This window comes from Electrona antarctica (assembly GCF_951216825.1).
Source record: "Electrona antarctica genome assembly, contig: scaffold_158, whole genome shotgun sequence".
Classification (NCBI taxonomy): Eukaryota; Metazoa; Chordata; class Actinopteri; order Myctophiformes; family Myctophidae; genus Electrona; species Electrona antarctica.
Genome location: NW_027637821.1, coordinates 169,660 through 186,872, shown reverse-complemented (window position 1 = coordinate 186,872; position 17,213 = coordinate 169,660). Strand labels below are relative to the sequence as shown.

At 43.5% G+C, this 17,213-nt stretch overlaps 1 protein-coding gene across 1 annotated transcript; it reads right to left on the bottom strand.

Moving 5' to 3' along the window:
* Window positions 1-15,321: 15,321 nt before the first annotated feature.
* Window positions 15,322-16,428, bottom strand: LOC306918635 (dynein regulatory complex subunit 4-like; the record flags this gene model as incomplete). The annotated part of the gene is made up of 1 exon (XM_079531526.1): window positions 15,322-16,428. One exon carries the CDS (start codon window positions 16,426-16,428, stop codon window positions 15,322-15,324), a length of 1,107 nt encoding a protein of 368 aa, XP_079387652.1.
* Window positions 16,429-17,213: the final 785 nt, after the last annotated feature.

Below are 17,213 nucleotides of genomic sequence, written 5' to 3'. Positions count from 1 at the left end.
GTACTACAGTTCCACGCGTGCGTCTCGTGGAGCTCTATAACATATCCGTAAATCAGACCGGAAGGCCTTACCGTTGTGGCGTTCTACAGAAGCAAAGGTTTTAAGTAGCAGATCTACAAGCTCGTAGCGCGCCACTCGGTGTAGTGGAACGTTCGCGCGCGCCATGTCGACTAGAAAGGTCGCCCGAGGACGTACTACAGTTCTACGCGTGCGTATCTGGGAGCTCTATAACCTATCCGAAAAGCAGACTGGAGGGCCTTACCGTTGTGGCGTTCTAAAGAAGCAAAGGTTTTTACGTTCGCGTGCGCCATGTCGACTAGAAAGGTCGCCCGAGGACGTACTACAGTTCCACGCGTGCGTCTCGTGGAGCTCTATAACATATCCGTAAATCAGACCGGAAGGCCTTACCGTTGTGGCGTTCTACAGAAGCAAAGGTTTTAAGTAGCAGATCTACAAGCTCGTAGCGCGCCACTCGGTGTAGTGGAACGTTCGCGCGCGCCATGTCGACTAGAAAGGTCGCCCGAGGACGTACTACAGTTCCTCGCGTGCGTCTCGTGGAGCTCTATAACATATCCGTAAATCAGACCGGAAGGCCTTACCGTTGTGGCGTTCTACAGAAGCAAAGGTTTTAAGTAGCAGATCTACAAGCTCACAGTGGCACAATCCAGGCACATTGTCAGCTTGTATTAATTGGACAAGAAGTATATAGGGCTTTAGTGGAAAACGCCAGTGTGTGTGTGTGCTGTGCTCACGTGCACATTTGGGGGGAGGGCCCTCCTCTGCAACCTGGATATACGTAGATTTTCGGGATCTGGCTTTTGATTTAGCGTAGGACACATTTACGTGACTGCAAAGACGAAACCGAAGTGGGTGAGAGGGGCATACGTCCAATGCACATTGTTTAGGTGGAAGGAAGGAAGCATTTGAAATGTGCGCGCGTCAAGAGACTACAGTGTGCTCAACGCAGCCGAGCCCTTTGTGACCGCTGGAACTTTTACAATGACAGACTCTTGGAACTTTTAGTGATTCTATAGAGAGGGTCAGGAGACTGGCGGAAGAGTTGAGTTGGCCCGTTCAGAACCCGATGTGTGAATGGAGGATGTCATATTGACCTGACAACAGGTTCTACAAAATGTCTTCTAAATCTTGACAGTTTTCTGAAAAACCTATGTTTCTATGTCTACATTTTCATGTCAAGGACCCCCAAAAATATATGTAATTGGCTGCCGACCACCATCTGAAAATATGTTGTTCCAGGGACCCCCCAGAAGAAATTATTTGAGTTAAAAACGTTCGCTCTGAAAGAATATAATATATTCTTTCAGAGAATCGTGAAAACATTTTCACAACCTTTCAAAAAATAGCAGATCCACAAGCTCGTAGCGCGGCACTCGGTGCCGCGCTACGAGCTTGTAGATCTGCTATTATCCAATAGCTAAAAGTATAACATAATGCTTAAAACACCAAAAGGGGTTCCCATCCAGAATGGGGTTAAGTACACAACAAACTCTCACTGCCACGTCGTTTATATTGATGCTCGGAGGACGCGATAGGTGGGCTGCCTGCCTGCCTATCACGTACCTATTTCAGGTACTGTAGAAGAAGGTCTACAGATCTTGGGGCAAGGACAATAGAGCACCGAAGTCTGACGTCACTTTCAGTAGAGGGCGCCAGTACACAGGTTCATGTATTTTTTTTATTTGCATTGAAATCCCCATAGAGGGATTTTAGGTCGCTTCATATAAGATCTGTGTTTGAAAAATGAACCGATCATCCCGGCCTTTCTGTCAGGGGGGTACATTTCCACCTTCAGTCGATGCTTCATATCCACATGAGTGAAAAGGCCGGGATGATCGGTTTATTTTTCAAACGCAGTTCTTATATGAAGAGATCTAAAATCCCCCCTATTAGTCCAGTAATAATGAAATTTGACCTCTAACTAATTGCAAAAAAAAACAACTCAACTGATTTTGCATCTTCAATATATCCTGAATAACAGAAAGAAAGTTGCCTGGAATTGTCAGAGGGGAAAGTGTTGAAAATGGCCTGTACAGTATGGCCACCATTGACATCCTATTATAAGGCAATATTTTCTAAATGTCCTTATGCTTTAAGTAGCATGTGACATATCAAACTAGGTTGTTGTCATGATGCTGAAGCCATTCCAAGCATTAGTTTTGCATAAAAACACTCATTGGGCTAAATTTGGCCATAGCAACTTGCCAAAATGTAATGAGGTCAGCACATTTGACTCTATATATATCTATATCGTTGCTGTCGGGCAGAAACCTCTTATCTCCATATTCTCTTTTGTAAATGAACGTCCTACTTCAGTGTTTTTCAACCTTTTTTCATTTCAAGGCCCATTATTTATTCGGCATTATTTGAGCCACGGACCACCATGTGATGACATTTAGCCTCTCAAGACGTCAGACCCAAACTAGAGCATTATTTTGATATTGTTGGATTTTGTCCACAATTCCATGGTGTATTGATGTGGCACTGCAGGTACCATTAGGAGAGATAACAGGCAAACGTTGATCAAAGATAACAATTCTTCTACATTCTCTAATTGCGTAGACCTCTTGCAAATTAAGTTATGCAGATGTTTAAAAAATAACTGAGAGGGTAACATGAAACCAAATGGACCTGTACGCTGGGTCCATTTGGTTTCATGTTACACTCTCAAGAGTTAAAGATCTATAAGGGCCCATTTGGTTACCAACTCTCCATCATTTAGCTGGGGACCACCTGGAACCCCCTCAAGAACCACTGGATGGTCCCCAGACCACTGGTTGAGAACCACTGCCCTATTTGATCACCACTACAGCAGCGTCACACGTAACCCATTTAGACCTGAGGACGATTCTACAAATGCCTTCTAAATCCTGACAGTTTTCTGAAAAACCCTATGTTTCTGTGTCAGTGGTTCATGTCAAGGAGCCCCAAAGAAATGTAAAATGTATTTGGCCTCCGACCCGATCTGAAAATATGTTGTTCGAGGGCCCCGACCCTTCCCCAGAAGCAACGATTTGAGTTAAAAACGTTCGCTCTGAAAGAATATATATTCAAAGATTTGCACCACATTTTCACGATTTTTCAAAAAATAGCAGATTTAAAAGCTTGTAGCGCGGCACTCGGTGCCACGTTATGAGCTTGTAGATCTGCTATTTTTCAATAGCTAAAGTATAACATAATGCTTAAAACACCAAAAGGGGTTCCCGCCCGGAATTGGTTAAGCATCTAAAGTAGCAGATCTACAAGCTCAAATCGCGGCGCAAAGCGCCACGTTTTCAGCTTGTCGATCTGCTACTTTTGAATTCGAATCGTGAAAACTAACAGTTTTGGACATTATGAGGTTGCCACCCGACGGAGACGATAAATAATGCGACGACGCAAGTTGGCGGTGAGAATGTGTTGCATAATTATTAGGAGCAACATTCACGTGTGACTGCATTTCCTTCAGTCTACCTTCAGTAAGACTACTTTATTTTTTATTTTTTTTCTACTAGTAATAGTTGACTGTTGGCTTTGATGTTTTAATTGGTCATTATTTTCTGTTAGAAGTAGGGAGTCCTTCAACATCAAATGCAAAAGTAAAGTATCAATGTCGGGCAGAAGTCTTGTTTGTCGAACTTTGTATGTCTGAAAAGTTATGGTCAAAATCTCTATTTTTCAGAAATGGAAAAGAACATAATGTTCCAATGGATCCAGTATAGTTCTTATTTAGGCCTATACTATTTATAAAACGCACACAGAGATTGGACCACTTTAACTCATTTAAACCTGAGGACGGCTGACAGTTTTCTGAAAAACCTATGTTTCTATGTCAGTGGTGCTCAAATATGTCATGTCAAGGACACCCAGAATTATCCGTATTAGGCAGCCGACCCCCATCTGAAAATATGTTATCCCACGGACCCCCCAGAAGCTAATATTTGAGTTAAAAACGTTTGCTCTGAAAGAATATATATTCAAAGATTTGCGCGACATTTTCACGATTTAAAAAAAATGGCAGATGTACAAGCTCGTAGCTAAAGTATAACATAATGCTTAAAACACCAAAAGGCGTTCCCACCCAGAATGGGTTAAAGTAAACTTTACATTAATGGGTTGTTGTGAGCTAAGCTTGTAGTAGATTGACTATTTTCGCTAGTTTAGCGTGACCTTGTTGTGCAACGCAGTAGGGCCGTGGCTTTCAACCCTTTTCACACGGACCACCATTTGATGAGATTTAGCCTTGCAGACCCAAAACTGAAGAATATCTATCTACACATTTCCATCCTGTGTTGATGTGGTACCATTAGGAGAGATAACAGGCAAACGTTGATCAAAATTACAATTCTACTACACTCTCTAATTGTGTAGACTTCTTGTAAATTAACTTAAAGGACCACTTTTCAACGTATCTTCATATAATAGGTCCTCACAAATAATCATGATAAAATGGCACCATTTTTTTCTACTCTGTCTGTTACTCTGTTATGTGTCTCATATAGGGCTGTGGGCAGTTCAGAAACCCGTCCACCAGTGACATCATCGAGCGGCAGTGGCTCAGGGGTAGAGTGGCTGGATGGTAACCGCAAGGTTGCCAGTTGGAACCCTGTGGGCTCCCCCAGAGTTGGTGTTGAAGTGTCCTTGAGCAAGACTCTGAACCCCTAATTGCTCCTGATGTTCTGGTTGGTGCCTTGCATGGTTTCCTGCCGCCATCGCTGTGTGAATGTGTGTGTGAATGGGTGAATGTAATGCACAATCTATGTAAAAGTGTATGAATGTGTGTGTGAATGCACAATCTATTAAGCGCCTTGGATAAAGGCTCTATATAAAATGCACCATTTATCGATGGGGAATCAAAGCTAATAGAAACTGCAGGCTTTCTATTCCTGAAAAAACAACGATGTTGTCACTGGTGGACAGGTTTCTGAACTGCCCACAGCCCTGCTATGAGACACAGACTGAGTAGAAAGAAATTGTGCCATTTTATCATGATTATTAGTGAGGATCTACTATATGAAGATAGGTTGAAAAGTGGTGAAGTGGTGCTTTTTAAGTAATGCAGATGTCTAACAATACTTTAACTCTTGAGAGTGTAAAATGAAACCAAACAAGGGTCCATTTGGTTTCATTTTACGCTATCAAGATTTAAAAGATATGGGTCCATTTAGTTACCAAGTCCATCATTTAGCTGGGGACCACCTGGAACCCCCTCAAGGACAACTGGTGGTCCTCTGACCACTGGTTGAAAGCCACTGCAGAAGGCCATTAATAGATGAATGAAAAAAATAATTTAAATATATATTTGCCTGACTGCTCTATTGTCGTATAACAATTTACTTCAGGGAACGACAAGGCAAGCTTCCTTCAAATTGCACAATTAAAAACATAGTATGTTTTCTTTTAGGCATAAACATGGGCATAAAGCATATATACGTATTGAAGCCTGGATACCTGAAAATACATACTGTACAAACTTCAAAAATAGTTTGTCCCTCTTTTTTCACAAATCGCATATTATATTAGCAGGGGTCATCGCTGGCTTGTGTGGACATTTTTGTCTTTTTTTGTATTCTTTTTTTTGCCATGAACATACAAAATGAGGACAATAACATTACCAGAAACACTTAATAAAGTGATAGCCCTTAATGACCATAACTTGCAGTTTAACCCATTTAGACCTGAGGACGATTCTACAAATATCTTCTAAATCCTGACAGTTTTCTGTGTCTATGTCAGCGGTTCTCAAACTATTTCATGTCACGGACCCCAAAATGTTTTGGCCGCCGACCCCCCCCATGTGAAAATATGTTGTTCCAGGGACCCCCCTCAATAAGCAAAGATTTGAGTTAAAAATGTCCGATGTGAATATATATATATTCAAAGATTTGCACCACATTTTCACGATTTCTCTAAAATAGCAGACCTACAGTACAAGCTTGTAGATCTGCTATTTTCCAATAGCTAAAGTATTTACATAATCCTTGAAACACCAAAAGGTGTTCCCGTTCAGAATGGGTTAAAACAGGTACCCATTCAGCCAGGTATGCTGCCCTATATATATGGCAGTCAATAGAGGGAAGGCCTTCCAAACGAACCGGAAGGTTGGCGTGATGGAGTCTAGAAAGCTGAAATACTTTGCGGGGGATCTTCTTCGGACAGTTCTCACGGGCCGAGTCGTCGGTCCTAAATCCCGTACACACCTGTTGTTCACCGTCCAGGATCAGAGATGACAGATGCACGAGAGAGAGAGAGAGAGAGAGAGAGAGAGGCGACAGCAGCTTGGGAAAAGATTTAATCTGCGTAAAGCCTAGACAGAAGTAGCCAGGCAGCCAGCTGGACCAGCAGGTAAACACCCTCCAGCCAGGCAGTCTAAACGGAAAGAAAACAACACCGTTTTTACACTGACAACAACAAGGCTATGGTGTTCCAGCTCCGTCCATGAAAGGACCTGCCGTGTTCACCCCTATACAAGCAACACAGTCTCATGAAATTTACCTCAACTTCACCAGGTAGGAACAGCATTTATATTATATTAAAGGACAACTTTAGTTTTTTTCAACCAAGGTTCATGTTTTAGGTTGTCATTAGAGAAAGTAAAAGATGAGTGTTATTATTATTCTTTCCATTTTTCTTTTGTTTTAGCGATTTTAGCTATTTTTAACAGGGGCCGGGGCATTCAGGCTTAAATATCTTTTTTTTAAAACACAATTTTATAGCAATTTATTTTTTGAGTGGTGTAAACCACTCCTATGACTGGCTTTGTTAGTTTACGTGTCTGTCTGTCTGTCTGTGCTCAAAAAATGAGCATGGTTGCTACGGTCACCCAGTCCATCTGGGTGTGATTTCATTACGTCAGACATGACGTCAGATCAGAGCTGATCAGGCTATATAAGACCTTATACCACTCAGTTCACACGGGTGTGATTTTTTTATTTTATTTACTATAGTCTTACTAGACACCAGGAAATTACAGCTGGCCACAAAAGATCACAGGATCTACTGAATGTGAAGGGGGGTACTATAGGGGGATGCCATACTGTGTTGTACTGCTCAACATGTCAGTTTGTCACCCCTTCACATTCAGTAGATCCTGTGATCTTTGGTGGCCAGAATTTCCTGGGGTCTAGTAGGACTATAGTAGATATTAAAAAAAACAACAAAAGAAAGCAGCAAATGAAAAAAAAAAGTACACTCATCTTTTACTTTCTCTAATAACAATTAAGCTAAAACATGAACCAATTAAGATAAAACATGAACGTTCTCAAACGTTTTCATATCCAAGGACCTCCAAATCGACATTTATTATTAGCCCACGGATCCCCATTTGAAAAGCTATGCCAGGGACCCCCATAAGAGAAGCAGTGATTCTCAACCATTTTCATTTTAAGGATGCCCAGTTTGACATGCATTTTTAGGCTACGATCCCCCCATTTAATGGCATTTCTATCTCTGGGACCCCGATTCATATTGTAAAATCCATCCATTTGGTTCCAACACTCAGAGTTACAGACCCATAAGGGTCCATTTGGTTCCTAATCCTAACTATATAATTTAGCTGCCGGGGACCCCCTGAAACTCCCTCCAGGACCCCTATGACAATGATCTACATTGTCAAATTTGTCATATAGACAGATGGTGCTGTGGGAAAGACATCTGTTGTAATGTCTTGATGCATTATGCCTATGATGACCACAGTGCAGAATACACTGTTTTTATGATTTGATTAAAGTCACTAAAAGATAGAAATGTGATTATTTTAGATCAAATTAAATATTTAGTTAGTTTAAATTTATAGTGTACTGATCACTGATGTCTGAAGCACATATAACTGTATCGGATCGATGCTCAATCAACCGATTCGCAAGTTATGTGGGAAAAAATGGTATCAGACTATCAGTGCATGTCTCTAATGTAATGCAAATGATACTGTGTCTCTAGCAGGTTTTTACTTCCAAATCATTTCATATCTCACATTCTTTCCTTCATGTCCGTCTCTTCTCCCACCCCTTCTTTCCACTCCAGGGTCGTGCACACATAGACATCAAAGGGGGCTGCAGCACCTGCCCTTTTACCCGTCTGTAAAACAACTGCCCTCTCCAGACCACGAATGCAGCATTTAGTACATGGTGAAAGAAATGCAAATGCCACTCCTTTCCATACCATGCCGGAAGGCAACATTCAGGAAAAATTCCTTTTTTTCCCTGAACTTGAACTCAGCATTTTGCGTTGAACAAAATTTGTTTAGAAATCCATGTCGCTACACCGCATCTCCACTAGCTAAAGAGCGATTGGTTGCACCCCGAAAACAGCAGATCTACAAGCTCGCTATTTTTGTCCAAAAGTGCCCTCTTATACGGGATTTCAGCCTCTGCCTCTCTAACACTCTCTGCACGTCCCTTTACCACTCGGTACTAAAACGTTTCTACTCTCCTTCACAGACAGAAGGCAGATGAGGCTGACGTGATCGGGAAAGGACTCACCTGTCGCTGCCGACCTGCACATTCCTGACATCATCATCATCAATGTCGCCAAGGTAACGCCACACCGTACTCACTGCAGTTTACATCAACCCAGGATCCTTTGAAACCTTTTGATCCTGTGAAAATGAATAATTTAATATTTAATTAGTGGTTTTTTAGCGGGTTTAAATTTTTTCACAGAATCAAATACTTTATGGTCACGATTCACCAGAATCCTGGATGGCTTGATTATATAGGCTTACAATCATTGATATAAAAATATTTTTGTAATGCTCTTTGGGGGAAAAATTAATGGCCGATTTTTTTCAGTGGAACCAGAAAACCACACCCACTGCTATGCCCAGTGTTCTTGAAGCACTCTATAGAGCGTCGCAGTCCCGCCTCCTACCCTGGACCAGGAAATGAAACCCAATGCATTTTCCTCATAGACATTTCTTAAAGTATTTATTTAAAGACGGTTACGCCGCGGACAAAGCCAACTCGAGTCGTGACAACTCATGACAACACAAACAATATTTTGGACCAAACAAATAATTAGAAAGAAGAAAAAAACGGCAGGTTACAACACTTTTGTTGTTGTTTTTCTTCTTTGTAATTATTTGTTTGGTCCAAAATATTGTTTGTGTTGTCATGAGTTGTCACGACTCGAGTTGGCTTTGTCCGCGGCGTAACCGTCTTTAAATAAATACTTTAAGAAATGTCTATGGGAAAAATGCATTGGGTTTCATTTCCTGGTCCAGGGTAGGAGGCGGGACTGCGACGCTCTATAGGGCTATGGGGAGGGGTCACCAATTTCATCCAATCAGGAAAATTATCTAAATTAAACTACCAAAATAATGATGATGATGATGATGATAATAATGAAACCTGCAGATTGTAAAGTGGGTGAAACATGCTGTGTTGGTTACTGTGTGGATCATGGATGTGAACACTTTTGTTTTGCCGCTGAAGAGCTCTGCACAGGATGGGCCACCCTGACCGCCCCGTCACCCCCACAGCGCTGCGGGTGGACAGACGCTTGGATCCCTACATCCCAGACGGTATATATACCACTGTGTAGAGTCAGACCATAGGGATTTGGTTTTCTAACCACCTGAAGTTCTGGACGGGAACCCCTTTTGGTGTTTTAACTAAAGCATTATGTTATACTTTAGCTATTGAAAAATAGCAGATCTACAAGATGCATTTCCAACTTGCATCGTTCCAACAGCGGTGCCTCTATCGCTGTAGAGGCTCCAACGGGCACCGCTCTAGTATGATGTAAATTCTCCATTCATTATCAATGGGAATGTAATATTTGTGTAAGACGAAAATCGACACTATAGCTGAATATAGGAGGGGAGATAAATAGTTGGAGAATGCTGTAATCTATAAGTCAATTCATGAGCTGTGCTTTACCAGTGAACACAGTGCAGTACAGTGTGCCACCTTGTGGACATTGTGTGTACAACCGGTGTTTGTCTGATAATCTGTCTCTTCCCCGCGTGCACAGATGATCTGAACATTGACATATAGTATATGTTTACTTTAAAATAATGTGTTATCAAAGTAGTGCTCCCCCCCCCCCCCCCCCCCGCCACATATTTTATTCATGTTCTTACCTGTATGACCACAGAGCACCTATCTATAACACCCCTGTACCGCTTATTTCCCCCCCCTATTTTTGAGGGCTGTTCAGCTTTGAGATTTTGTGTAAACACAAACATTGTCACAAACTTTGAATGCCATTGACAATGAATGGTACGTTTTGAGTGTTTGTGTAAACACAAACATTGAAGACAAAAGTGAGGACACAATTTCGCAAATTGTGATTGGCCGGAATGAGATGATGTATGATGATGATAAGAGCGCCCCTCACTTCACATGGGTGTGATTTTTGTACGCGTTTGTCTCTTCCTCCTCCACAGAAGAGCTGAACAACGCTTTAGGCTCCATCAGAGTCCTGGGCAGCATCGAACTGATCGAACACGAACTCAAACCCCACCTGAACACGGTGTTGTCTATCATACAGGAGAAAAGTAAGTCTTTAAACTTTAGCACAGTGTTGTCTATGGCGCGATTCATACTCCTATTTTAGAGCTGAATAAAAGTCGGTTCGGCTCTGTAGAGCCTACAATGTGACGTCATTTGAGGTTCGGGGGGCGGGTACCGTCCTAAAGTCGTCTCTTCGGTGCTACTGAAAATTTCTGACGAGCTAAAATCATTTCGGCACTACAGCGGTAAAATAGGAGTATGAATCGGCCCTTTCTGTCATACAGGAGAAAAGTATAAGATCCCATTGTATTCACCTGGACACATGGTGTTGTCTATCATACAAGTGAACAGTGTTTTTCAACCAAGGTTCATGTTTTAGGTTCTTATTAGAGAGAAGGTAAAAGATGAGTAGCCTATATATTTTTGAGTGGTGCAAACCACTCCAACAACTGGCTTTGTACCCGTGTACCCGTGTTTGTTCGTACCAAAAAAACGAGCATGGTTGCTATGGTTAGCAACCAAACAAACGAGCATGGTTGCTATGGTGGTTAGTATGTGAGGTCACTGACATAATGTACAGTAACTATAACAATAAATGTGTAGTTGCACCACTCAGTTCACACGGCTGTGATTTTTTTTTAATTTACTGCTTTCTTTCATTTTAGCGATTTTAGCTATTTTTGACAGGGGGACGGGGGCATTCGAACATGGGGCTAAATATGTATTTTTTTCACACAGTTTTATGGCGATAATTTACTATAGTCCTACTAGACCTGGGTAAATTACATTTGGCTACAAAAGATCACAGGATCTATTGAATGTGATGGAGGAGGTGACAAACTGACATTGAGCCTATAACGCACAGTATGGCAGCCGCAGCCCCCTAGTAGTCAGTTCTATGTTCAGACACACGGAAATCAACTCCTGTGGCCAGATGTAATTTACTCAGGTCTAGTAGAACAATAGTAAATAATAATAATAAAGAAATCGCCATAAAATTGTGTAAAAAAAATACATATTTAGCCCCATGTTCGAAATTACCTAAAAGCCCCCTGTCAAAATTACCTAAAATCGCTAAAATGAAAGAAAGCAGCAAATTACAAAAATAATAATACTCATCTATTACGTTCTCTAATAACAACCTAAAACATGAACCGTGGTTGAAAAAAAACAAAGTTGTCCTTTAAACTCCTTCTCCTGGGGCAATTTTCCTCCCCAAAACATTAATAAAAAATAAATTAAAAGGGTCTGCTTATTTGATTTATCTGTAGGGGCTTTATTGATTAAGTTGTTTAGTCTGTTACTATATTGGCAATTAACAAAAAGGCGGAGCCTGCATTCTGGAGGCAAACATTTGACTAAAGATAGCAATGATCTACAAGTTCACAACAATGCAAGTTATGAGCTTATATGGGCTTTAAGCCCATATAAGCAAGGTGTATTAGAGACACCTGGGGCCATTCTAGTAGGGCTTTTTTTGTGTGCAGTTTTTAAGTTTCTCGATTCAATATTTATTTGATTTATTTGATTCAGTTGATCAGACCGACAGTGCATAAGCCCATCCAGCACGTCAGACCCATTGAAAACACATGTCCCTGGTTCTGGTGACTGATACTGTACCTTTTTCATGCATTTTAAATTTGAATTGTTTACATTTTTTGTTGAACTGAAAAAAGAAGTCATTATTATTATAAAAAAAATCACACCCGTGTGAAGTGAGGGGCGCTCTTATCATCATCACACATCATCTCATGAACAACTTATGTGATTGGTTAGCCGATTTGCTCGTCTACATACGACGTAAAGTTTCCCTTCATTGTCAATGGCATTTAATGTTTGTGTTGCCACAAATTTACATCATATTTGAGGCACATGACCTAATTTCTCCTTTCAATGTCAATGGCAAATATGAGACGTGTGAGGACTAAAGCTGCCCCTCAACAAGTATAGTTCATACTTCCTAATATATTATATATTTCAGTAGTTGCCTTGTTTTTATTTTGTTTTATTTTTTATTTTTTTCATTATGTTATACTTTAGCTATTGAAAAATAGCAGATCTACAAGCTCATAGCGCCAAGTGCCGCACTACGAGCTTTGTAGATCTGCAATTTTTTGAAAAATCTTGACAATGTTGCGCAAATCTTTGAATATATATTCTTTCAGGACGTTTTTAGCTTAAATCTACATTTTCAGATGGGGGCGGGGGGGGGGGGGGGGGGGGGGGGGTAGGCGGCCAATTACATATATTTCTGGGGGTCCTTGACACGAAAATGTTTGATGTGTAATGTGTAAGCAAGCAAAAAAAAGATCATATTTACACAACACTGCAGAACAAGGTGGATCGTCTCATAAGAACCTAAACCACTGGCTCTCAACCTCGTCGGCCGGTGCCCTCTGGTGGCTCGTGAGGATATCGCAAGCGAGCACACCCCCAAAACACCCAGATTGTAATAATTAGGGGTGCACGATTAATAAATCATGACCGATATCCGATCTCCGATTATTTGCAGGGTCATATCTGCCGATATCGATACCGCTTCGATATGCTACCGATTTATATTGTGCACCGCTAATATTAATTAATAATAATACATCAATATTAAAATAAATAATGTGGGGGGAAAATGTTATGGCACTATTCCTTTACAATGTTCCTGAATAGGAACTTGATGTTAGTTCCATTGATCCTAAACATGCTCTGAATGTCTCCCACCCGACCGCTTAACAAGGCAGCTAAATGTTAAGCTAAATGTTCATCTAAATTGCATTCATGAAATGAAATGAAATGAAATCTATATTTACCCAGGGTATCTGGGCTAAGCTCAAGAACTTGTTTCCAGCCAGGCCCTGCTCATAGAACACATTTCATCGTAGTGGTTGATGCCTTGTTCAAGGGCATTTCAGCGGTGGTAATTTTAACGTGTCGGACGGCTGGTTCGAACTGGGAACCTTCCGGTATCTAGACCGCGCCGCTATCCGTTCGGCCACCGCTGCCACCGCTGACACATTGCATGGTCTTAACAGGTCTGACATCTAAATGACATTCTTAAAATTGTCGAGACAAAACAAATCAAAGTAAGAAAAAAGAACAAGTCGAGAACGAGCATAAAGCGGTTCAAGGAGAAGAATCTAGATGTTCCGGGAGGGAGGGGCAAACCCAACAGGCTGTCCAACCACAAAAAACAAATGGAAGGACTTTAAGCATCTCTTCTATATAGTAAACGAGCATCTAACAATAATACACGTGGACTCCGGCGGCCGCGGCCTGGCTCCTCCTTTGTCTGACCAGAAGTTCACCATGATGACCACTGTCTGGCCTTTGCTTGAAGTCCATGTGAGGTAGCTCACATTAAGGTAGCTCTCCACCACACCGATTGCATTTATATAGCGCTTCTATCGTGCATTACATTCACACATTCATACACCGATGGTGGAGGAAACCACGCAAGGCACCCACCAACCAACCTGCACATCGGGAGCAATTAGGGGTCTTGCTCAAGGACACTAACTCAGGGGGAGCCTGGGATCGAACTGGTCCACCACACGGTTTCCCAATCGGCTGTTCTACCGGCCCCTCTATCACTGAGCTACTGCTGCTGTCGGTGTCGGAATGTGTCAGTTTCCGGGAATCTGGTGTTGAATGGGCGGTGGGTGCACCGTCGAGTCGGATCGCAAGTTGGAGGGAACCGTTGAAAGCCGTCTGGTAGCAGCGCGTTTGTTGTTGGAAAAAGTCATTAGGCCATAAGCTACAGTATATTTATATTGATATCGCCTCAGTCACCCATGTCCTCAAAACCCCAGGTTTGGACGCTGATGACCTCAATACCTACTGGCTGAACCTGGCTCTATAGTTCCTCCCCAGTTATTCCCCAGCCCCAATCAGCCTCAGGGCTCTGTGCTTGGACCCCTCCGGTTAGTATCTCCCAATCTTCCAGCCATCTGCAACCCGTCATGCTTGGATTCCACCCTGTCCTTCCAGTCACATTTAAAATCCATCGCCAAAAACACCTTCGACCACCTTGAAATGAAACATATCCAGACTCCGGCCCTCACTCTCAGACTCCGGAAACTTCTTTGGCAACAGAGCCTTCATTGCGGCGGCCGCCATCCTCGGGAACTTTGACCCGACATAGACTTGAAACGCCGCCGACGCTGAACTCATTCGATTCCGCCACAAAAAGGCATCTGCTCAAACCTAGGCTTTGAACTGCTATAGTTTTGTATTGTTTTCTTTGTTTTACTGTAATAAAAGCGTCTTCTTGCGTTTCTTGAACGGCGCTAACATTATTATTGTGATTATATTGTGATTATTATTGTTTTCATTATTATAATTTTATTATTAGTAGTAGTAGTAATATTAATGTTAAGAAATGGTATGGTCCACTTCAGTCTTCAGTGCATGGATATGGGCAATATTATTTTTTGAATATTACAGACAGGAAGGATATATACATACTTTAAACCCTGACCTGTTGTTTTTAACTCATTTGGTCCGAGGATCCGATTGTTAATTAGGAGGGGTGTGTGTGTGTGTGTGTGTGTGTGTGTGTGTGTGTGTGTGTGTGTGTGTGTGTGTGTGCGGTCAAACCCAAGGCCCCAGTGAGGCTCTTCAACGTTGAAGCACTGGGCCCTAGTGGTAAGAGGAGGGACTACAGGCGGACCCGTGAATTCATCACCGGGAAACCCCGTGCAGCTGGGCTTTAACATTGAGCGCTCGGTTGCACTTCCGCATTTGACCACCAAAATGTGGTGGTCAAATGCGGAAGTAGACGTTCTGAGACGGTTCTTCCGGGTGCTTCAAAATGCCACTGGGGGGGGGGGGGGGGAAGCTTCACGCCAGTTCAGTCTCTATCCTTCTTTATACTGAGTCAAACCTCCCCAATCATTTGAACCATGCCCGGGGGCGATACGATGGGGGACGACGCCGCGTTCCCCGTTCCCATCTTGACGGGGCCGCTCAGACACAGGACCTTCTGCATCTCCTGGAGGGCCAGCATGTACTTCTTGTCCAGCTCCGCCTTCTCCACCTTGGCCACGTTGTACACCTGCAGCAGCTCCTGGTGCGCCGCCTCGATCCTTGTGGCATCCTTGGCGCTGGCCCGGATGCGCGCGCGCAGCGTCGCCATCTTGGCCATCTCGTTCTCGTAGTCGCGCACCTGCTGCTGGAACGAGCGGTCATCCGCGTCCGCCTTGGCCTGCAGCTTGCGGAGCTCTGCCGCGAACCCCTTGTTCTGCTCCACCACCTCGGCCATCTTCTCCTCGCGCTGCTTCGCCACGCCCCGCAGATGGTCCACCTGCTCCTTCAGCTGGTGCACCGTCTGGTGCTTGACGATGTTGTACTGGGCCCGGATCTCCCGGAACTCCCCAAGCAGGAGGGAGATGCGGAAGTTGAACTGCTCCTCCTGCCACCTGACCTCCCTCCGCCTGCGGAGGTCCTGCAGCCGCTCCCGCGTCAGCTCCTTCACCTTGTACCTGTCGTCTGTGTCGCGGACCCGCTCGGCGTACCGCCGCCGCAGCTCGGCCTTCTCCTCCTCGTGCTTGCGGTGCAGCTCGCTCTCCAGCGCCTCGCAGGCGAGGTGCTGCTCCCTGCGCTCCTCCTTCAGCTCCCGGATGCAGCCGCGCAGCTGGGTCTCCAGCTCGTCGTGCTCGCGCTGCATGTGCTCGCCGGTCCGTGCGCACCGTGCCCTCTCCTCGGCGACGGTGGCCTGGTGGTCGGCATTCAGTTGGTCGATGCGCACGTTGTACTCGTCGATGAGCGCCTTGTGGTCCAGCTCGGCCTCCTCCAGCTCAGCCTCCTTGGTCCTCAGGGCGTCCTTGGAGACCTGCCTCCTGGCCTGGGCCAGGCCATCGGCCGAGCGGTCCCGGCCCAGCTGCACTAAGTTCCTCAGCTTCTTTGTCGTGTGCAGCTGAACCTCGAGTTCCGTGATCTGTTGCTCGACTGGTTTGGGAGGCGGCCCCTTCTTTTTGGGTGACATTGTGAAATATAGCTTCCAACTACTATTACTATTACTATTATTATATTAGTATATATTATTAGCATATTGTGATTGGAGCCTGGTCCGGCCCCGCCCGTGATTGTCCTTGCCACAGTCGATAGAAATGTTTGCGGGTGAGGGCCGACATCAGATCTCTCTTTCTCAAAATTACACTTCTGGAGAGGTGTCGGCACTATGAAAAAAACCCGGGAATCTGGCCGTCGCGCAAAAAGTCTGCGGAGGTGGAGCTTCTTTTCCATCCACCAGCTGTCTAAAAACTCGGAATTTAAGCTGCGCAGAGCTTAAGAACCAGCACCACCAGTGGGCTCTGTTATTTATGCTCCCCTTGGGGTTTTATTGTATATCTATCTCCCTGCTCTTAATGTTTTATGATGGTGTTTAATTGCGCCGAGCAGGGAGAAAATGCAGTAGAGCCGAACGCCAAGTCAAATATCATATGCACACTATTCTCATTCTCATTCTACAATAAATATTGGTTCAATCTATTTGTGAGTGCCTTTATTGTTTTGTTTTGTTTTTTGTATTTTTTTTGTTATCTGTGTATGTGTGTGCTATCCTATTCTCTATATACATTTTGTGCATATATAATCTATCCTTGCATCTGTTTGCTGTCTCTGGACGGGGGGAGGGGGGTGCGGTACAGGGGAGGGGAATAAAACTGAACTGTTTTGACTGAATTGCCTGTCTGTATTAACCTGTAAAAAAGAATAAAAGTAAACACAAAATCTATTCGTGAGTTGTCTGACTGAATTATGGTCATTGTA